Source organism: Microtus oregoni, unplaced genomic scaffold (assembly GCF_018167655.1).
Source record: "Microtus oregoni isolate MIOR12 unplaced genomic scaffold, Mior012 000028F_ref0000031, whole genome shotgun sequence".
NCBI lineage: Eukaryota > Metazoa > Chordata > Mammalia > Rodentia > Cricetidae > Microtus > Microtus oregoni.
The window spans coordinates 19,745,765-19,768,210 of NW_024543087.1; the positions used below are offsets into that span (position 1 = coordinate 19,745,765).

Here is a 22,446-nt window from a genome sequence, read left to right on the forward strand (position 1 = left end):
AAAAAACTAGATATAAATAAGTATGGCAGGTCATGGACTTGTAAGATTACTTTCTCATTAATCCAGATTTATCTCTTCTGCTTTTCCAGGTCTTTTAGGGAACTGTTATTAGGTCTCACTCATAGCACAGATTGCACTGCTGTTCTGTCTTAGGAAACGTGGAAGGACGTGTCAAATATTGATGTTTCCAGTGGCCCTTAAAACTCTGAACTTCCTCCCCTAGGTTCGAATCACATTAATGAAATTTCTGCCCAGTGTGTTCATGGATGCCATGAGAGACAACCCTGAAGCTGCTGTGCATATATTTGAGGGGACTCATGAAAATCCAGAGCTGATCTGGAATGACAGTTCCAGGGACAAGGTGTCTACAACTGTGAGAGAGATGATGCTAGAGTAAGTAAAGATGGACTCCCAGAGATGGGCGTGGTCCTGCTCTGTCTGTCCCCTTTCCAACACTTGTTCTGAAGGTTAATTTGACTAAACTTTAATGTTCTTACCCCCCCCTCCCCAAGGCACTTTAAAAACCAACGGGATAACCCTGATGTGAACTGGAAGGTAAACTACACTTTTACTTCATAAGGCTTTTTGTTTTGTATTTTTGTTGTTGGTTTGTTTTTTGTTTTTAATTCATGTTAAATCAGTTTGTCGGCCTTTAGCTGTTGATTACTCCATTGTTAAGACATGTTGGACATGACCACGGAAGGCCAGGCTTCAAACAGATATAAAAGTTGTAATGCTTACACTAGAACTAAATGATAGCGACTTCTTTTGTAGGCTCCATTAAAAGGAAATGTCAATTATTATAATTTTATTGTGTTTAAAACAGTTGTAACTAATGACTATCTTTGTACTAGTTTATTGTGTGCAGATTTCATTAATTGTCTTACGTTTCTGGCTTCGCAGAGGAATGATGATGTAAAATGACTCACCCATGATTCCTTCTCCTCTCTCTAAAGTTGCCTGAAGATTTTGCTGTGCTGTTTGGAGAAGCAGAAGGTGAACTCGCTGTTGGAGGAGTTTTCTTGAGAATCTTTATTGCACAGCCAGCTTGGGTGCTAAGAAAACCCAGAGAATTTCTTATTGCACTGTTAGAAAAATTAACTGAGCTCCTGGAGAAGAACAATCCACATGTAAGTGTCAGTCATCAACAAAATACTTGAAAGAGTTTGCTGAATATACCAGTTACTTTTCCCTCAAAACCATGTTCTCACTGACCCGGGGAATCGGATCCAGGGCTAGGGCTTTACCTAACATGTACATGGCTCAGAGTTTGAGCTCCTGTACTGCATGAAAACAAAATCTCAGAATAGCAGCTGCCTTTGAATTCAGATGTGCATGTTGAGAGTTTGTGTGTGTGTGTGTGTGTGTGTGTGTGCACGCGCGTGCTCGCGCGTGCATGCATGCTTGAGTGTATTGGGGGGGTACGTGTGCATGCGTGTTTGTGTGTGTGTGTTTGCAAGCCATGATCATCTATATGAAGACCATAATGGTCATCAGATATATTAAATAGAGGTTAAACATTTCAGCAAATAGAAAGTCTTAGGTGCTCTAAAATCAGAACCCTTAAATATCATAGTGATGCCCAAACTCAGGTAGGAATGTCTGTGTAAATATTCTTAGATTTGAGACACTTCTGGATTGAAACATTTTGAGTAAGGTATTGTTGGCCTATAAGAGGACTTTTCCTAGAACTGGAAGAAACATCAGCTAACAACTCCTGAATTCCTTTGTATTCTTGCGGCTGACTCACAGTAGCATGTATGTAACCCTGCCTTAAATTGTCATATAGTCATTTAGCTATTATCTTTTACCTCTGCCATAAAAACACAGTGTACCTGGCCCAGTGAAGTATGTGATGGCACATTCTCAGGTCCTTAGGTTTGTGCCTTTTATCAAAGAAAAAGAAAGTTTGCTGCTCTGTTGGGCTGTGCAAATTAGATTCAGGTGTCAACTTGAATCTCTAGTTTTGAATAAATGTTTTAAGTCTATTTGAGTTTTTTAAGTGCTTTGTGGTTTATTTGGCCTGGTATTTTATTTGTTCTTCCCAGGGAGAGACTCTGGAAACCCTGACGACGGCCACGGTTTGTCTCTTCAGTGCACAGCCTCAGCTGGCAGATCAAGTCCCGCCGTTGGGACATCTTCCCAAAGTTCTCCAGGCGATGAATCACAGGAATAATGCCATCCCCAAGAGTGCTATTCGTGTTGTTCACGCCTTGTCTGACAATGAGGTATTAATAAATCCTCAGGAGCCCAGAATTCCAGAGCTTTATCTGTGTCTACTTGACGACACTTCGGAGTGTCAGTCCCTGTCTCCTGTGTGCCTTTATCTATCAATTTCGGTGATTAGTAGAGATGGAACTTATTCTCTCTTAAACAGAAAAGTGGGTTTTAAATTGCATTTTATTACTGTGGAACTTACCTTACTGTGTATAACATTCTACTCCACAACTGTCCTTGTTTTGGGGCTCTCAGCTGTGTGTTCGAGCCATGGCATCTTTGGAGACCATTGGCCCACTGATGAATGGAATGAAAAAGCGAGCGGATACTATTGGTCTGGCCTGTGAAGCAATTAACCGAATGTTCCAGAAAGAACAGAATGAATTAGTGGCACAGGTAAGTGACTCTCCATGAGCACTGTTTCAAGAAAGCAGACAGGCCAGACAGGTGCTCTGTGGCTGTGGTCTTAGGTCTTTGTGAGTATCCTGAAGTTAAAGTCTCACCAGCTTTTCTCTCCCCTCCCCTCTCTTCCCCTCCTCTCCACTCTCCCCTTCCCCTCCCCCCCTCTCTGCTGTCATCCTTAGCTTCTTTGTAAAAGTTACTTTGGGCTCTGTTCATTTCTAGTATTTTTTGAGTCATGTGAGGTTTCATTCTTCTCATAGAGACCACTCACCTGGTAGAAATCAGACTTGGTAGATATTGGTGTACACAGACACTGAAAGGAAAAAGTAAACTCTGGCAAAAGTGAGTTTTCTTGTTCTGGGTGTAAATACCACGTAATCTCACCTTTGTGGCCGTGCTTCTGGAAACAAAGACTGTTTAGTTACCAGAGGCCAGGGTGGGAAATGGGTGGAAGGCTTTAGTTTGTGGGTCTGTTGCACTGTGGTGACTGCAGCTATGTGCACATATAAGAATAAATTTAGATGCCCTCATTATAAAAGATACTTGAAGCCGTAATTTTGTTCATTAGCTTGATATTTTACATTGTCTTAGTGTTTGTATTGTGGAAAGACACTGTGACCATAGCAACTCTTTTTTTTTTTTTCAACAAGCCTACTTTATTTTTTTTTAAAAAACATTGATGGAGAAATGTTTATTTCCTATAAAATATGAATCCAAATAAATTTAGATGCATTTTCTAATCAATGGGTTGATCATCCTTTTCAATTAATCCTAGATGAAAGTTATCTTTTTTTTCCATTTTTTTTTATTGAGAAAAGGAGAAAAAAAAAAACAAGTTTCCACCTCCTCCCAGCCTCCCATTTCCCTCCCCCTCCTCCCACCCTTCTCCCCCTCCTCCCACTCCTCTCCCCCTCCCTCTCCAGTCCAAAGAGCAGTCAGGGTTCCCTGCCCTGTGGTAAGTCCTAGGACCTCCCCTCTCTGTCCATTCCTAGGAAGGTGAACATCCAAACTGGCTAGGCTCCCACAAAGCCAGCACATTACGTAGGTTCAAAACCCCATGCCATTGTCCTTGGCTTCTCATCAGCCCTCATTGTTCGCCATGCTGAGAGAGTCCAGTTTTATCCCATGCTTTTTCAGTCACAGTCCAGCTGGCCTTGGTGAGCTCCCAATAGATCAGCTCCACTGTCTCAGTGGGTGGGTGCACCCCTCGTGGTCCCGACTTCTTTGCTCATGTTCTCCCTCCTTCTGCTCCTCATTGGGACCTTGGGAGCTCAGTCCAGTGCTCCAGTGTGGGTCTCTGTCTCTATCTCCATCCATCACCAGATGAAGGTTCTTCTTACTTAGCTTCTTTGGGATCACCAATTGTAGACTCCGTGACCCTTGTTTATGGCTAGAAACCAATTATGAGTGAGTACATTCCATATTCATCTTTTTGGGTCTGGGTTACCTCACTCAGGATAGTGTTTTCTATTTCCATCCATTTGCATGCAAAATTTGAGAAGTCATTGTTTTTTACCACAGTGTAGTACTCTAATGTGTAGATATTCCACACTTTCTTCATCCATTCTTCCATTGAAGGGCATCTAGGTTGTTTCCAGGTTCTGGCTATTACAAATAATACTGTTATGAACATAGTTGAATAAATGCTCTTGTCATATGATAGGGCATCTCTTGGGTATATTCCCAGGAGTGGTATTGCTGGGTCCAGGGGTAGGTTGATCCCGAATTTCCTGAGAAACCGAAACACCGATTTCCAAAGTGTTTGCACACGATTGCATTCCCACCAGCAATGGATGAGGGTGCCCCTTCCTCCACAGCCTCTCCAGCAAAGGCTATCATTGGAGTTTTTTATTTTAGCCATTCTGACAGGTGTAAGATGATATCTCAAAGTTGTTTTGATTTGCATTTCCCTGATCGCTAAGGAGGTTGAGCATGACCTTAAGTGTCTTTTGGCCATTTGAACTTCCTCTGCTGAGAATTCTCTGTTCAGTTCAGTGCCCCATTTGACATAGCAACTCTTATAAAGGAAAACATTTAAATTGGGGCTAGCTTACAGTTCAGGGGTTTAATCTGTTTTTATCATGGTGGGTGGTGTGCAGGCAGACATAGTGCTGGAGAAGGAACTGAGAGTCCTACATCTTGATTCACAGCAACAGGAAGTGAACTGTATCACGCTGTGCATAAGAGACTTAAAAGCCCACCCCCATGGTTAACACTTCCTTTGACAAAGGCCACACTTACTCCAGCAAAGCCACACCTCCTAATAGTGCCACTCCCATTTTCTTTTAAGCTATCAGATACACCATTACATTACTTTGTATTCCATAAAAAATATAAAAATAATCGAAAACTTCTCAGTTAACCTTTCATCTTCAAAGTCTTTGGTGGCAAACCTTGCTAGATGACAAAGTGACATCTGGCTGTCTATAAACTGAAGACAAACCCCTACACCTGTACCTGGGCATCTGGTTCTCCTGACCTCTCCCTTCAGCTTCTTCTTCACCCAGCCCTCCACCCTCAGTAAACAGAGGTACAGAGTGTGGGTATAGAGGAGGTTGTGAATCTACTGCTGGGGCTCATCTGAAGTGACTAACATCAGGTTCATCTCACTAAGTCATTAGGTGGACAGGGTGTACACACCTCTGGAGAGTCTGTGGGAGTGATAGCATGTTATTCAGCTCTTTCAGGGTGCTAACTAAGTGATGACTGCAGAGAGCGGTGCTGGAGGAAGATACAAAAGGCAGCCAAGTCCTTGGAGGCTGCTGCCTGTTAGAGTGACCCCTTTAGCCACAGTGACTCAGAGCTTGGTTCTGTCCCTCCTGGGTCCAGATGCAGGTTCCATTATGCCCAGCTCTGTGGTGTACACTTGTTTCTTTTCCCTTAGGCACTGATTTTCTTATCTGAAATAATAATTGTATCTTCATTCAGTGTTAGGAAGATTACATAATTGATGCATAACATTTAGAAAGTTTGGTAGAACTGAATCAAAATCACTTTAAATAAGAATGCTGTTTCCGTTTGATACTAAAATAAAAATCTGCATCTGCATTGAAATGCTGAGAACAGGTTGTCTTACTTACTGTAGATAAGATCCTAGTGGTGAAATTACATCTTCAGTAGCTGGTGTATAACATCTTCATTGTGCTTTATTCCAGGCTCTGAAAGCAGAGTTGGTCCCATACCTCTTAAAGTTGCTTGAAGGCATAGGCCTTGAAAACATAGACAGTCCTGCCGCTACTAAGGCCCAGATTGTTAAAGCTCTCAAGGCAATGACTCGAAGTCTGCAGTACGGAGAACAGGTGAGTCTGTAAGAAGCATTCTTGTGTTCCCTACTAAGAAGTATGTTCAAAGTCACGATCTTGGCTGTGGATGATCTGGGAACCTGTATTTGAGTCCTCAAACCAGTGTGGCCAGTGTTCACATAACTGCTTCACAGCTGCAGAAAAAGCATAGGCTTGTGTCCAACATGCATGCAGGGGGGTTCTTTTTCTGTGTAGTAACAGTATGTTCTCTATTTCAAGAAAACCATTAAAAGATGTAGATGAATTTGGAACACTTAGTGTAGAATCAGATATCATTGAAAAGATCTGAACATCATTTTAAATTATATTAGTGCTTGAAAAGTGCTAGCTTCTTTTCCCTTTGCAAAGTGACTGTGCAGTAATGTGTTTCAAGTGCACATACACTGATTTCAGACCTCTTAAGGATCTACTTTTCATCTTAGCTTTAAATTTATTTCATTTTAACAAGGGATGTGTGTGCGTGTGTGTGTATGCGTGTGCACGGGCGCACACGTGCACATGTATGCATAAGTACATACACGCCAAAACTCATGTGTGGAGGTCTTTTGATAATTTGCAGGAGTCTATTCTCTCCTTACACTATATAGGTCCTGAAGATTGAATTCAGGTTGGCAAGCTCAGCAGAAGGCACCTTATCCACTGAGCATCTCTCCATCCCCCCTGTTTTTGTTGCTTCTAAAGCGTTTTGGTTTGGTTTGGGTTTTTTTTTGGGGGGGGGGGGTTCAAGACAGGCTTTATCTGTGTAATAGTACTGACTATCCTGGAACTCACTCTGTATACCAGGCTGGCCTCGAACTCACAGAGATCCTCCTGCCTCTGCCTCCCAAGTGCTGGGTTTAAAGGCATGCGCCACCACCACCTGGCCACCTGTTTTCTTTATTGAAGTGACATCTGTATAGCGAGTTAGTTTCTTTTCTTGTTTTTGTGACAAACTACTCTGGCTCACAGTTCAAGGTGCATCGTGGTCAGGAAGTCCGGGTGGCAGGAGTGGAGTATTCTGGCTCACACAGACTAGGTCCATCGTGGCTGAGAATCAGGGTGGCATGAGCTTAAAGCAGCTGGGCACACCACATTCACAGTCGAAGCACAGAGTGAGAACTATCTGCTGCTGCTCAATGACCTTTTCCCCTTGGCGTCCAGGGTCCCACTAGGGGATGGCGCCACACCCGATGAACAGGTCTTCCCACAGCAGTTAAGGCATTCAAGGCAGTTTTCCACAGGCATGCCCAGGAGCCCATCTCCAGCTCGTTCTTGATTCTGTCAAGTCGACAGTTGACACCAACCATTTAAACTCCAGCCCTTGCCAACTTGCCATGCAGACACGTCATTTTTTAAGCCATAACCATCCGCCATTTATCCTTGGAGATTCATGATCATGTTATTACATGAAACACTCTCAGTCCAACTTTTTAAAGTCTCATGGTCATCAACAGTTTTAACACTTGAAAATTCTAAAGGCTCTCCCTTTCTATAAAAGTAGAAACAAGTTACATGCGTAAGTCACAAAAGAGAGCAATCAGGCCAAAGCAAGGTAACATTTCTAGCATAACGAGTGAGTACTAAAGCTCAGCTCTGTTGCAGCCTCTGAGGCTTGTCGTATGATGTGCTGCGCTTCAGAGAGCTTATGTAGCCCCACCCTCTATACCTACAGCTTTCCCATGGGTCCAGGAGCTCCACTGCGACTTAAATTCTGCTCTCATAGGCTCCCAGGGACTCTGCAAGGACTCCCTCCTAAGGATCTTGTCTGGCTTCAGGTGCCCTGTGGCTTTCATAAATCTTGTCTCTTTCGTGTATTAAAAACCAGTACTATGTAGATGATGTTCCCAGGTTCTGCCACCAGCTCAGGAGGGTCCCACCCCCAGGAACATAGCTGTATCAGTCTCTGTTTTGACTCTGAGGAAACACTTCCAGACAGGTGTTTTTAAGGAACAGGAAACCTCTTTAGTATAGGTTCCCTTCTTCTAAATGGTTCTGGTTCTTCACAGGCTAGACCTCTGAGGGGGAGAGTGTTTTCCCAGTACAGCATGGGAAATTTCTGTTCAGTGGTGCTAACTTCTTTAGCATCAGCCTGAATGTTCTCCTGGCTTTGGAGTTTTCTGTACCATACAAATTAGTCTGTTATCTTTAAACTAAAGTACACTTCACCCAAGTTCAGAGTATATGGACAGAATTGGGCCAAATTCACACAGATGCCCTCTAGCCCAGTCCTGAGAGAGTCCTTGTTCTCCCCCAGAAAGCTCAAGAGCCAGGCACCAACTATACCTAATTTCTTGTCTTCCAGTCTCCTGCCAGAATATCCCATTATGCTCTCTTTTCAGAAGTGAAGGATTTTCTAGACCAAACCTTCAAACTCTTCCAGATTCCTCCTGCAAGCCATTTCTAGAGGTCTGCGATTCGCATGCTCAGAGCAGATCTTCCTGCCTCAATTCAGGCAGTTTAGACAGTGTCCCTCAGTCATAACACAGTTAGTCTAGGTCAGTGGTCCTCAACGGGATCATAACCATCAGAAAACACACATTTCTGATGATCTTAGGAACCCCTAGCCCTTAAATTTATTCTTGTTGCTGCTTCATAATGGTAGTTTTGCTCCTCAGCAGCGTCTCCGTTCCTAGGACCATGAGAAGTGTGTGTTTCCCAGTGGTTGAAAGCTGCTAGAGTCTTTCAAGTTGACAATGCTGACCATCAAACAGAACATGAAGTTACTATAGTGAACAACGAACTGGCCTTTCTCACCTTAGCACCACTGCGATAATCTCACCCTGCCTAGCTCCTGAGCACATCACCCCTGTGGCTGGTAATTTACTCTCTCCCACAGCCCCAGCCATGCAGCCGCCACTCTGTTTCCAACATGTGGCTCTGTGTGTTACACATATTTTCGTTTTTGCATTGAGATTGACCCATGTTGTGGGTGTATTAAATGTTTTCATTTCTTTGTATGTTTAAATTTTCCATTGTGTGTATAATTGCTACAGTTTGTCCATTCACTGTTCAGTGGAGGTTTGGGTCATTCATTTCTGTGTGCAAATGTTAATTTTGTGCTTAAATATACTTTATTAAACTGTCCTATAGTGAAATTAGGCTTCTGTGTTTCAAGAAAAGAAACATTTTTGATGCCACTGACTTTCTCTCAGTATTTGAATCATTTAAAACACTGCTAAAGAAGACAAGTCACATCCGTTGCTGCAGTCATTTACTGGTATGCCTCTGGGTGTTCTGAACGGCTGGCAGATACTCCGTGTGCCTTCCCTGTGGACCGTCCCCTTCACCTTCATTAGCATTTCTAGGGATGAAATTAGCCAAGTGGCCCCGGCACCCACTCTCTACTCCCAAAGAAGGGGGGAAAGAATAGCACCTCCTAAAACCAGAGCTCTTCCATCCCCGGCTCAACTCCTCGTTCACTACTGCTGCTGCCCAGGCTGGAATGGGGCCCATCCTGCTCCACGAAGAGCTCTGCTTCAGCACACACAACTAACTGTGAGCTTTGCATCTGACTTAGAGACTCAGGATTCTCTGAATTGTGTCTTCCAGGTCTGCACCTCTTAAGTTACTATTTTCTGTACATTTTCATCTTCCAGTCTAGTACACATGGACACAGTAGTTCTGTTGTAAAAATGTTTGCCCATTTTACATGTGATACTCTGATGTTTTTCTGTTCACTTAGTTTCTTATGTGTGTGTGTTGTTCATGATCTGCTCACAAGACACGGCACATCCTTTGAAAGGCTGATTTAAAGTTGTAACTCCAGTTTCCAGCATCTTCCCCAACCCTTCCTAGGTCTGGTTCAGTGAGGCACGCCCAGCACAGTGCCCAGGAACATGTGTGTGTGATGTCGGCCAGTTCCTGGTCCTTCCCCAGTGGCCTTCTGACTTCAGAAGTTATTTTTCCTTCCTGGTTCAGTCTTCCCACGACTAGTCCTTTACACAATCATGCTAAGTAGGGGTTGCTTTACTTCCCCAGGTGAATGAAATCCTCTCCCGCTCTTCAGTCTGGAGTGCCTTCAAAGACCAGAAACATGACTTATTCATTTCTGACTCTCAAACAGCAGGATACCTCACAGGTAAGTCAGACCCGAAGGTGCCTGGCAGGCCCTCTTCCTGCCCTGACCAGACTTAAAATAGCATTCCTCTCATCACTTAGGCATCTGGCTACCATTTTTGGGGGGTGCTGTGAGCATGTCATAAGCATCTGTTTCAACCTTGCACAGCGTGTGGTGTGTGGTGTTGGATGTTTATGACGAAAGCTGCACGTAGCCTAGTTTTCATCCGGTATGTTAGCAGCAGCTAGCTTAGATGTACAGTATGTCTGTGCAGTGTTTACCTTGAATGTGGGAAAAGTATGTGTCCGAAACCAGGTAGCCTAGTGCCCTTTCTGTCTCAACAGAGTGAGACTTCATAGAAATAATTGTGTACAGAGTTTTTTCTTAAAAGTTTGCAGTATAGTTTTGCTAAGTATCTTTCCCATGGAGAAAATATGCCAGTGCTGTTAGAAATAAGACTGCCAAGGGCTCAGAAGACATTACACGATGCTCAGGACGTGTTCATTTGACACACAAGCTGCATGGTAATTTAAGATCATGGCTTTGGTCTGAGAAGTGGCAGCTTCAGTTGCTTTATGAAAGGCAAGGCACTCCACCTCTTCTAAAGATCTTCACTGTGGATTTAGCCTTGTGAATAGGAGGCCACTCTTGGTGCCTGCCTGAAATGGTAGCATGTGAATAGATAGCAGCCCCACATGATCTTCTAGCAGAGATGACAGAGATAAAGAGAACAATGTTAACAGCCAGTACTCCCCAGACAGACAGAGCCATTGTTTTAATAGCCCTGATTGCTCTCAGAGAAGGCTGTAAGAATCATACCTACTTGATTCTCAAATTTTCAAATCCAAAGGATTCGGAGAACAGCTTCCCTGCTTTCAGTTTTCAGCTTGCTCATGACACTACTGCTTCCCCTTCTTGTGGCTCCTGTGTCACTGTAGTACCAGTCACTGCTCATACTACTGAATCTGTCTGCTTCTGACTCTGCTGTGGGCCTGTCACTTGTGTCCTCCTGTTTTCTGTGGAGAGAGGTAGAATGTGGTTTTGGTCTACTCACACCTCCCTCTCTCAGGTAAAACTAACTGTCTATATAGGAGTGTATTTGTTCCCACCAAAAGCCTCCTCAGTGTTTCTGAAAGGTGACGGGCCACATTTTCTTTCTTTCTTTCTTTCTTTTAGATTTATTTATTGTGTATACAGTGTTCTACTGGCATGTATGCCTGCAGGCCAGAAGACAGCACCAAATCTCATTATGGATGGTTGTGAGCCACCATGCAGGTGCTAAGAATTGAACTCAGGACCTCTGGAAGAGCAGCCAGTGCTCTTAACCTCTGAGCCACCCCTCCAGCTTGACAGGCCATATTTTTATGCATTATCTTTGATATAAGAATGGGGCTTAGTTGTTGTAGCGAAGAATGAAGGACTGGTGCTGTGCAGGTCAGGAGCAGCTTCAGTAGCTTCACGTGATGCTTCTGTTCCCCGTGTACCCAACTTCCATCAAGGTCGAGTAAAAGCTCCAAGGTGTTCCTGACACTGCTGCTTTAGCGGGGACTCCGTGATGAGATCACATGGCAGTTTCTCTTAGAGACCTGGAGTTCCCATTGGCCTCACCCTTCCCAGGTCCCTAATTACTGTGCTGCTCACCAGCACCTCTGCTCCTCGTATGATACTGAAGTGTGGAGGGTGTGCAGGAAGGAAGATGCTGCTTGTCTGTGTCTTTTCTTCCATCTGTGTCCCTGGAATGAATGAGGCCTCTAACAAACAGTGTGACATTGGCAGATGTCTGGATAGGTGCGGCCAAGTAGCAATGGTGAAACATCCCATCCCTCCCTTGGAAAGGGCTAGAACTTCTGTGCAGTGCTGAAGCCTGCAAGCAGGTCTGTACTGGACAGGATGGGCTGTGAGCCACACTTGCCTTAGATCTGTTCCTGGCACTTCTCAGGCTGGAATGTTTTCTGTTAGTTCGGAGGATTTTCTCGCTGATTTTACTCTACTCCTTTGAAAGGCTTTGAACCTGTGCCTCACACTTCTGAGTTTCCCTGCAATTGAGGGAATGCTTCCTTAGTGCCCAGGCTGCCAGACGCTTTTTGGTGTGTGTTGTATTTAATTGGAATTTAGTGAAAACCCAATCTTCATATGCTACAGACCATACCAAGCTCTTCTCTGGTTCACGAGGAGACTAAGGTACTGTGAGAATACACACCCAGCCTCCCTCCTAACTGAAGTGTTTGAGTATGTTTGGCAGTTATATGTGGATATTGTTTAAGAGACAAGGAAATAAGTTTCTGAGGAGAAAGTATTACCTCAAAGAAAGCTGCAGATAAAGGTAGATTTTTCTTCTCCCGACTGCTTAGCAAATACCAGTTGATTACATGCTCAAGATGAAGAAGTGAAAGTCCTGAGTAGGGTTAGTTAGGATTGATAAGAAGACAGGACCACCCATTTCCAAAGATCCTCTCATGGCATACTGTTTCTTTAAGAGCGCCTCTGCTAGAGTTATCCCGTGCAGTAGATACACAGTGGTGTGTCATCTGAGCCCTGTTACTTAGGCTTTTTGCTAGATTCAAGAACCGCTAGGTGCCAATTGGCTCAGAGCCTCTAAACTTCATTTTTTTTGTAGTAGGAATTTTTCAAGTTATTTCACCTAGGAAATCAATAGTAAAAGAATGCAGCAGTAGCATGAGGCAGAGTCGGTGCTTTTAGGGGCTGCAGAGATAAAGAGCTTTCTGTGACAAGTGTGTCCTCAGTGGGTCCCTGTTCATTCTGTATTCCTCTCAAGTCCGACACACTTTGATAATGTTCCCCTGTGCCCTGGAACCTCTGCTCCTTCCCCACTTATCCCTGGAGAAAACAGGGCTGGTTATGAGATGCAGGCAGCTCTTTAGCCCAGGGCAGCCTAATGTATTCTTAACAAAACCCAGAGGCCCAAAAAGTGGGCCTCTGAAACTCAGTTGACTTTCCCTGTGGAGACAAGTGATGGGTGTAGAATTGGGCTTCATTATAAGCTCATCATTTCACAACTTGATTTTGGTCTAGAAGTTCCAATTTTTTTTTCAGTTCAGAATGCCCTTCACATCTCGCAATGTCTCATATCCTGTGCAGTATAGTTAAGTTTATGAAGCCGTTGTGTGCAGTTGTGAAGTTTTTATTTGTATAACTATGATGATCAGCAAGTGTCCCTGTGTCTCATCACTGTTAATGATTTGCTGGCCTGGTCTGTCACCTGGGTACTCTGTCCCTTTAAGAGACAAGCCCTGCCCTCTCCTAACCCCTCCCCTTCTGCGGAGGGAAGTGGATATCCCACCTCCTCCAACCTGAGTGCACTCCCTCTTCCATTCTTCCCTCCCTCCCCCTTCTTTTCCCTCCCCCTCCCCCCTTTTCTCCCTCTCTTTCTCTGCCTGGCAGCTATCCATCTCTCACCCACCGCCTCCCACCTGCCTGGGACCCACAGAGGCCCCAGGTGGTGGGACCTGGCTGCCACTTTTATCTAAACCATTACATTGGTGCCCTGAGAATAACAATCACCCCATCACCCTCGTGAGTTAGCCCAGGATTCCCCAGTGACATCAGTGTTCCCTGCTTTCATATGTAGTAGCCTTATAAACTCCTGCTTTGATATGAATCAAATTGAATTTTTGTCTTAGCCTTTCTTCCTCTCACCATGATAGAATACCCTGACAGAAGCAACTGAAAGTAGGAGAGGTTTATTTTAGCTGTTCCAGGCACAGCCATCATGGTGGAGAAGTCAAAGGCAGCAGGAGCCTGAACCAGCTGGTTACACCGTATCCACCATCAATAGGGAGATGAATGTGTACACGCTAGTACTCAGCTCCTGTCTCCATTTTCTGTGACCCCTGATCACTTGTGGAGGGAATGATGCCACTCACAGTGGACGGGTCTTCCACCTTGGCTAACATAACTGAGACAGCCCCCACAGGCATGCTCAGAGGCCTATCTGTGAGGTGACAACTCTGACTATCACAGCCCCCAGTCTGAATTGCTAGGAGCCACACCCCTCTGTAGTGTTTGTGTTTTGGTCATCTGGACCTGTCTGGTAGTCCTGTGGTAACGGTATTTCTGCTTAAAGTGGAGAGCAATGTGGTACTTGGCTCTGAGCTGCACTGATGGGCTGATTTGTTTGGTCGTCGTCTTCCTGGTTTGATGATTAGCAGAAGGTGATAGATAGTTGATGGAGTAGACCCCAAAGACCTAAGAGGGGAAAATCCTTTTTGTAAGTGTTAAAGTACATGGTTCCAGGTGCCCAGGCACTCTGGTTAACTTTAGTCCCAGCTCCTTCTGGTAGAGTCAGCACCTGTACAGTGTGTGACAGCTGTTTCCATGAACTCAGACGCTGAGAAGTGAGACAGAAGTGAATGACGGCCTGTCCACCATCTGTCCTGTTGCCTTACCCTGCATCTGGTTGCCCTGCTGTGTGTACTTCCTCACCACTCCCTTGCTGCTTACATTTCTTTTTTCCCCCAGGTGTCTCTCCTTCCCTTCTAACTGGCAGCAGCCCCCTTCACCTCAGGAGTGGGCTTTAGAACCGCTCTGCCAGGCAGCTTGCTAACTTCTGTGTAGCTCTCTGGAGCAGGTAGAGAAACCTTTTGCTCAATGCATGCTGCTCGCACTGCCTTTCCCATCCCAGCCCTCCAGTGTACACATTGGCCATGTTTCCTCAGCTAAGCGCTGCCCCTGTGCAGTGCTATGCCAGTTTCTCTTGCAAGGCGCTTGTTCCATTGTGTGATGCTTCTGAGGTATATAAACAGATGTCCGCAGTGCTCCACGTCAGCTCCAGAGGCCAAAGCCATGTGCTCCTAGGACTGCTGACAGTCACAGGACACATGAGTCTGGACTAAAATGCTGATGTCTTCCTTGGAGCACTCTCCGATTGTGAGATGGGTATTCGAGCCTTCCTCTTGCACCACGTGAGCGCAGGCTAACTGGAATGTTCTCAGAAGCTGCTTTTGTGAGCGTCCAGTCGTGCATCACTTTGAGATGGGCTGAACGGGTGGGGAGACGGTGTCCTTCGTTGTTCTCATGTAACATAACTCCTTAAGTATCCTGGAATTTTTTTTTTGTAAGATTGAACTTCCCTGGTGTGAAAATAGGGGAAACTCCCTATTTCTATACCAGTGTTACTGCATGAATTTCGAATTTCTGATTGTGTCATATAATAAAGCAAGCCATGAACATAGTGCTGTGTCACTGTCATTGTAGGCAGTTACTCATATCATTTTCAGTTTCCTGGTGCTTTACTGCACACTGGACCCTGTGTTCGCCTGACTTATGTAGAAAATGCCTTCTTTGCTTTCTCTCTTACAGGACCTGGAGTTGCTGGCTACCTTACTGCAGGTACATCCTCATCAGCCATGTCTAACCTTCCGCCTCCTGTAGACCATGAGGCAGGAGACCTTGGCTAATCAAACTTGAAACACTCAGAGACAATAAATGCTGAAAGGCCAGTGCTGCATCCACATTCCTCCAGCCAACATGTTGAAACAGACTCTTGCTGCCTTTCTCCTGGTTTCATGACAGTGTTATTCCTTTTTCTATAAATATATTTTTATTTAGGAAAAGAGTCAGTGATTCTGACATACCGTGTTTTGAGAAAGCACTCTGGGTCAGCCTCCATGGGTACACAAGAATTTCTTTTTCTTGGTGTATGTAAGCACATTTTGTTCTTTTTTATCTGTTTACAAGACTGTGAATCAAAAAGACAAACTTTCCTCCTAGTTTTTATAACGTTTTTCTTTTTCTTTTTTTTTAATTACTGTGACTGTGGAGTTAAGCTGCAGTCTACAGACATTGGGCTAAATCTTGTCCCCAAGAAAGGGCACTTCCCTTCACTGCACCCAATCTCCATGGCCATCTTCCTCCATCATCAGACATTAGGTTTCTGTCCCTCCACCTGTGACCAGATCCTCAATCCTTAATTCTCCAAGAGCTCGGTGCACATTGGTGTGTAGACAGGCTTCACCAAACTGAACGACAAGGAGCTTGTGCAAAAAAATTAAAGTAAAAATGGATGTCAAGATGTTATGTAAGAGATTAGTGTAATTGTGAAATGTTCTATACATTATCAAATATATAAAGCTTTCTATATTGAATGTACATTATACAGATCATTCATATGTGTACATAAAATTTTAAAAATAAAGGGAATTGACTGCTTTGTTAATGAGATATGTTTGTTCTTTAATTTTACCCTTTGAAAACCTCTGTGTTCACTTCTGAGGGAGATGGAGCAGTCGGAGGCAGGCTCACCCCCTCAAGCTCGTATGCTTAGCTGTCCACCTCTGCTCATTCCTAACCAGAAACAGAAAGCAGCACGGTTATTTTTTGTCACAACCCACACGTTGAGAACCACTGCTCTTTTTGCTTCCTAAATATATATATGGTAGGACACTAAAAGGAGTCAACAAGTAATAGGGGAGAGAAAGCCACAACCTTTTTTTTTTTTTTTATTCCACCAAGTAAAGCGTCCAGTGTCAGTAATGGGCTAGGTTACATCTTGTTGAGTTGTTGACTAAAAGAGCTGCATAGAAACCCCCAAACATCACAGGCTATTGGTTGTTCTCCACAACCTGATAATGCCCAACGAACATGGAGAAGTTGAGTTGGTTGCAAACTAAAAGCTTCCCCTCACTAACGTCCATGGTACTAGAAGGTAATCTGCACACTATTGGAGGAGAAAGGTGATCATCAGTATTACCCAGCTACCACCCCTGGGACCTGCAACTGAGACCTACCTGCAAGATATACTGGCTCAGTGATGGCACAAATGTTACAGGAGTCACCAGCCAATTTTGCTTGATTTAAGAGCCCACCCCATGAGATGGTCTGACACTACTAAAGTGGCCAAGACCCTGAGGCCAGATAGGTCATGGTCTCCAGGGGAATGTTCTGCTAAAGGAACATATCAATAAAATGAATCCTAATGCCATACGGTAGATCAGTACCTCCCTCAGCCCTCATCAGAGAAGCTACTTCTTGCAGTGGATGGAAATTAACACCGAGATCCATAACTGGCCAATGTGCAGCGAGTAAGAGGCTTTGGAGAACTCAGTCCTTTCAAACCCTTCCCATCAAGGCTCAGGGATCTACATGGAAGGGGAGGAAAAAGATCCTAAGAGCTAGAGGTGATGGATGACTCCCAGGAAACGGTGTCTTCCGGGCAACAGGACGGGTGCACATACGAACTCAGAGACTGGCAACACACAAGGCCTACACACTTTCCAGTCAGATGGGGTCCCGGGCACAGGATGTCACCCCTAACCAAGAAGTTTTCTGCAATTGATACCCACTTAAAAGTTTTCAGTTTTCTCAATGGGGCCCCCACACAAAACTTAGTGGTATTTTTGTGGATGTTTTATTTTGTTGGGGGTTTTTGTTTGATTGGGGCACGTTTTGTTCTAGTTTGTCTTTTCCTTTTTTTTAAAATTGTTTTTGTGTTTTTGATTTTTCGTTTTTCTATTTTTTTTTTTTTTTGAAAGAGAAAAAGTTGGGTAGGTAGATGGGGGGTCTGCCAGGTTCTGGGGGAGGGGTAAAAACACAAAGTTGAAAAAATTAAGAAAAAAAGATTTATTGGGTAAGATCAATTTGGTGTACTTCCGGGGGGTGTATTTTGCAGAGAGGACAACACTCCCCACTAGTGCACAGCCCTTGAGAGCAGTAGTGCAAGAACACTAGCCTGGGTCAGTCGCAGACATCACTCTGAATGTGAGGATTTCCACTAGGCGAATCAGATTCCAGGGCCTATATGTGTAAAACAAGAAACGACATTGATAACATTTGGGAACTAGCACTTAGAAGGAAAAAAAGAAACTTGGAACTTGACTGTTTTGAGTTTGGGAAGGGTATGTATGGCCTCTTGGAAAGTAGTCCCACCTTATCTGCGATTTCAATCACTTGGAATCAGTTGTGACCAAGAAATACCAAATGGAAAATTACAGAAATAGACACATAGGTTTTGCTTTGAACGCTTTCCTGAGCTACTTGATGTATTATGGTAGCTGCTTTTCTTGTCTCTGTGACAAGATAATTCACCAAATCATTTATGGCAGGGTTTGTCTTGGCTGAGCAATCGAGGGTACAGGTCACATTGTGTCCAAAACTGGGAGGCAGAGAGCAACACGCACCAATACTCACTTTCATCTTTTTTTATGCAGTCTAGAATCTCAGGCCATGGAATGAGACCTTTCGCAGTTTCATTAGGCCTTCCCATTTTAATTAACCTAAACTTGAAAAATCCCACACAGGCTTTCTCTTTGGTGATTGTAGATCCCACTGAGTTAACAAAAATGAAGTGTCATTTATACATGGCAAAGTCTCACACCCACCTCCTCTGTCCTGCCCTTGAATGGAATTCAAATCCTCAGCTTGAATATCCACACTGCGTGTAGTACCCACCCATTAACTGCACAGTAACTGTCTTAGTAATCACATGACTATTGAAGTATGACAGAGCTCTTACCCCAAAGCACGTTAGTATACATCATAGAAGTTACACAGCACTTCCAAGACTGTGGTTTTCAACCTTCCTCACGCAGTGACCCTTTAATATAGTTTCTCATGTTATGGTGCTATGCCCAGCTCACAGAGTCCCCCCAAAACCAACTAGGAAACCGAGTCCTATATGTAAAAGCAAAGAGCCTTTATTCTTACACAAGTTTGTAAACTCGGACTCTGTGTGTCCAAAGTATTGGCATGATTGGAGACCCCCGAGCTCTGTTGGGGTTGGGTTTTTATAGTAATAAAAGTGGGGGTGAGGGATTTCTAAGGTTCAGGACCCCTAGTTGGCTGACATTTGTCTAGGGGAGTCCTGATGAAAAGCAATGAGTGTGTGTTGGCAGGTGATGTATCTACAATGGTTGGAACGTTGGGGATTTCTGTTGGATGATCTGTTCCTGGGTGGTGCCAGCTAATGGCTTTTCCTGGAACCCGGTGCTGCCTGTATTGGAAGCTGTGTGGCCTGAGCCCCACAGTGGTGACCCCCCCCACACCATAAAATTATTTCATTGCTACTTTACATGAATTGTAGTGTAACTATCTGATATGCAGGATATCTCATATGCAACCTCTGTGAAAAGGTCGTTTGACCCACAAGTTGAGAACCACTACTCTTAAGTGAAAAGATAAAACTATAATATTTTGTGAGCAGCCATGTCCACAACATTATCACAGCATATTATAATACTAATCTTGCTGTACCTAATTATAAACTCCCCACAGGTGTGTTGATACAATTCCCTTGCCACAGTGGGCTGGATCTTTCCACATCATTTGCCTTAAGACAATCTCCAGGTACATCCACAGGTCAACCTGATTTAGACAATCCCTCACTAAACTCCCAAGGTGATTCTGGAGTGGGTCAAGTTGACCATTAAAATCCTTACGCCAGGGAACTCGGTTTCTCCCTCACAGTAGAAACATCTTGAGACTTGTCCAGTTCCTTTGCATTCGCCCTGCGCTTCCTAGGTGTGTTGTTTAATACTTATTCAAGATGGAAAAACAGAGAGCTTGATTGGCATTTTTATTCGTGGATGCCCACTAACGTTTTAATTCAGAGACTGGAGAGGTGGGTCATGGTGAGTAGAGGAAGTGGGGGTGGGAAGTTTAAAAACATTTTTACTATCAAACTCATAAAAGATGATACATACATTGCCATTGTTTGTATAAAAGAAAAGGTCCCAGAACTGCTTGTGGAAAATCTGGTTACATGCACAAATAAGAATGTGGACATTTTTAACTGTGCAAAAGCACGCGGTTTCTATCACAGGTTTATGTGGTTATCGCACGCAGGGGTTTTCAGTAATTCAGGGTAGTGTACACAGAGCATGGTCCCGGCAAAAAACACCACCTCGCTCTATGGCTGCCAAACAAAGGAAAAAAGGAGCCTTGCACCCATGTTTTGTTTTGGTTTGGTTTGGTTTTGGTTTTGGTTTGTTTGTTTATTTCGGAGAACAGTTTATGAAGACGTGGTTTGAGTCAGTGGGGAATGAGTCATTTGCCTTTAGAAGGAAAGGCCAGATGCAAGTAATTCTATAAATATTTAGCTTTGCCTAAATTCAGGAAAGCCATTTCAATTAGAGATTTTACCAGTCATCCGTTATTTTACGTGATTCCCCAAGCCCCTTTCATATGCATCTCTCTGGAGTCTCAGCGTCCCAAGGCAGGAAGTGGAATAAGTTCCAGGCAGTATCAAAGTTAAGACTGAGCTTGACCTGTCTTGTGAGCCCCCCGGGGAGGATCAAGGTGAGGTCAGAGTTCTGAGAGCTGGAACTGGGAGCAGAAGCCCTTATCTGATAGCCACGCCCTTCCTGACGTGGGGACTTTCCTAAAGGCAGGAGGGAAGAGCTTTGCAGTAAGACCCTAGTCTGAGTGTTGACAGGTGTATCTTCAGCCTGAGAGCTTGAATGTGACTTGGGCCAAACAGGAAGGGACTGCTGCGGAAGCAGGGTAGCAGACAACGAAGGAAGAGCACACAAAAATCCGTCATTCAGAGGAGAACATTTTTATCCTCCAGACAACAGGATGCCACTTTGGGAAGCAGAATTCTCCTGTTCTGAGTTAAAATCCGGATTTACAATTTTTAGGTTATCTTTGTTTTCTTGTGTGTTATTATGAGCGTGTGTGCCATAGCACTCAAGTGGAGAGCTCAGGACAGCTGTCACTTGATTCTCTCCTTCTATCACATGAGGCCCAGAGATCAAACGCAGACAATTGGGCTTTGGCAATCACCTTTACCTGCTGAGCCATCTTGCTGGCCCAGGGCATACATTTTAAAGAGCAAAAAAATAGCAGCAGTGAAAATACACTCTATTGAAAGATAAGTTGCCAAGAAGCACATGAGCCAGGCGTGGAAGCAATACCTGTAATGCAGGGCTTACGGGTTTCAGGTTAGTGTAGGCTTCAGTAAGAAGCTGTCTCAAAACAAGGCAGAGCTGGAGACATGGCTTAGGTATTGTGCCTGCCGCTCAAGCATGAGGGCCTGAGTTTAGACCTCTGGAACCCACAAAAGGTCAGCGCAGCCTCACACCAGATATATGAGCAGGACAGATGGAACTCAGGTTGCTTCTTACATTTTTGTTTTTAACTTGGGAGAGAACATGGGGGGGGGGTCCAGAAGGAGGTGAGGGGGTGAGTATGTTTCAATATAATTATGCAGGCATGCATGGAACTCTCAACGGACAAATAAAATTTCTATATTTTAAAAAGAGACAAGCCAGGTGGTAGCAGTGTATGCCTTAATCCCGGCACTTGGGGAGGCAGAGGCAGGCGGATCTCTGTGCGGTTGAGGCCAGCCTGGTCTACAGAGAGAGTTTCGGGACAGGCTCCAAAGCTACACAGAGAAATCCTGTCTCAAAAAGAAAAAAAAAAGGAAGGGAAGAAAGAGAAAGAAAAGAAAACAAACACAGGAGTGACAGGTGTCTCCTAGTATTCTGAAATGAGGAAACAGAGACTGGCAGATCCTTAAAGCTCATTGGCCAGTTCCTAAAACCAAATTGATGAGCTTTGGGGTTAGTAAGAGACTGTCTCAAGAACAGAAAAGGAAGAGCAATCAAAAGATAGCAGCCACCAGGTGGTGGTGCACAGTTTTAATCCCAGCACTCGGGAGGCAGAGGCAGGCGGTTAGCCCTCTGTGAATTCGAGGCCAGCCTGGTCTACAGAGTGAGTTCCAAGACAGCCAGGGCTGTTACACAGAGAAACCCTGTCTTGAAAAACAACAGGAAAAAAAAGAATCTATATGCATGCACACCTGCAAACACATCTGCACACAGAAGACCACACACACACACACACACACCTACCTGGTTATGGAACAAAACCAAAGAGACAGAGATACCAAAATTGAGACAAGTTAAACAGAAGTCCAGCCCAGGATGCCCTCAAGCCAAAAGAAATCGATTGAGAAAAACACACTAACTAGTTTTGAAAAAGGGGTCAAAAAACAAGATCAAACACTTTCCCAGAAGGGAGGACCCAGCATAATGGAGCATCTTGAATCTTCAGAAATGCACACTGTGGAGTTTTAGTGTGGAGACAAGGAAGTCCTAGGAGCTTTTAGGGAGTTCTAGGCACAGAGGAGAGAAAGGAGAGAGCATCAGATGAACATTGTAGGCTCAATGAAGGCAGAAGCTAGGAGACGAGGGAGCTGTAGGAGATGGGGGGTCATAGGAGATGAGGGGGTCATAGGAGACAGGGGGGTCAAGGAGATGGGTGGTCATAGGAGACGAAGGAGTCATAGAAGACGAGGGGGTCATGGAGATGGGGGGTCATAGGAGATGGGGTCATAGGAGATGAGGGGGCCATAGGAGACTGGGGGGGTCAAGGAGATGGGTGGTCATAGGAGACGAAGGAGTCATAGAAGACGAGGGGGTCATGGAGATGGGGGGTCATAGGAGACGGGGTCATAGGAGATGAGGGGGCCATAGGAGACGTGGGGTCATAGGAGATGAGGAGGTCATGGAGATGGGGGGTCATAGAAGACAG

At 44.5% G+C, this 22,446-nt stretch overlaps 1 protein-coding gene across 3 annotated transcripts in view; it reads left to right on the top strand.

Moving 5' to 3' along the window:
• Positions 1–16,137, top strand: part of Dnajc13 (DnaJ heat shock protein family (Hsp40) member C13) — a 123,249-nt gene extending 107,112 nt beyond the window's left edge. For 2 of the 3 annotated variants that reach the window (XM_041677122.1, XM_041677123.1), the window contains 8 exons: positions 224–393; positions 513–555; positions 957–1,130; positions 2,049–2,228; positions 2,473–2,613; positions 5,775–5,918; positions 9,879–9,978; positions 15,277–16,137. In XM_041677122.1, the coding sequence (XP_041533056.1) occupies positions 224–393; positions 513–555; positions 957–1,130; positions 2,049–2,228; positions 2,473–2,613; positions 5,775–5,918; positions 9,879–9,978; positions 15,277–15,374 (1,050 nt within the window). In that variant the 3' untranslated portion in view covers positions 15,375–16,137. Of the gene's footprint in view, positions 1–223; positions 394–512; positions 556–956; positions 1,131–2,048; positions 2,229–2,472; positions 2,614–5,774; positions 5,919–9,878; positions 9,979–14,436; positions 14,546–15,276 lie in introns of all 3 variants that reach the window. The other variant, XR_005976505.1, reaches the window with a different exon arrangement.
• The last annotated feature ends 6,309 nt before the right edge of the window (positions 16,138–22,446 follow it).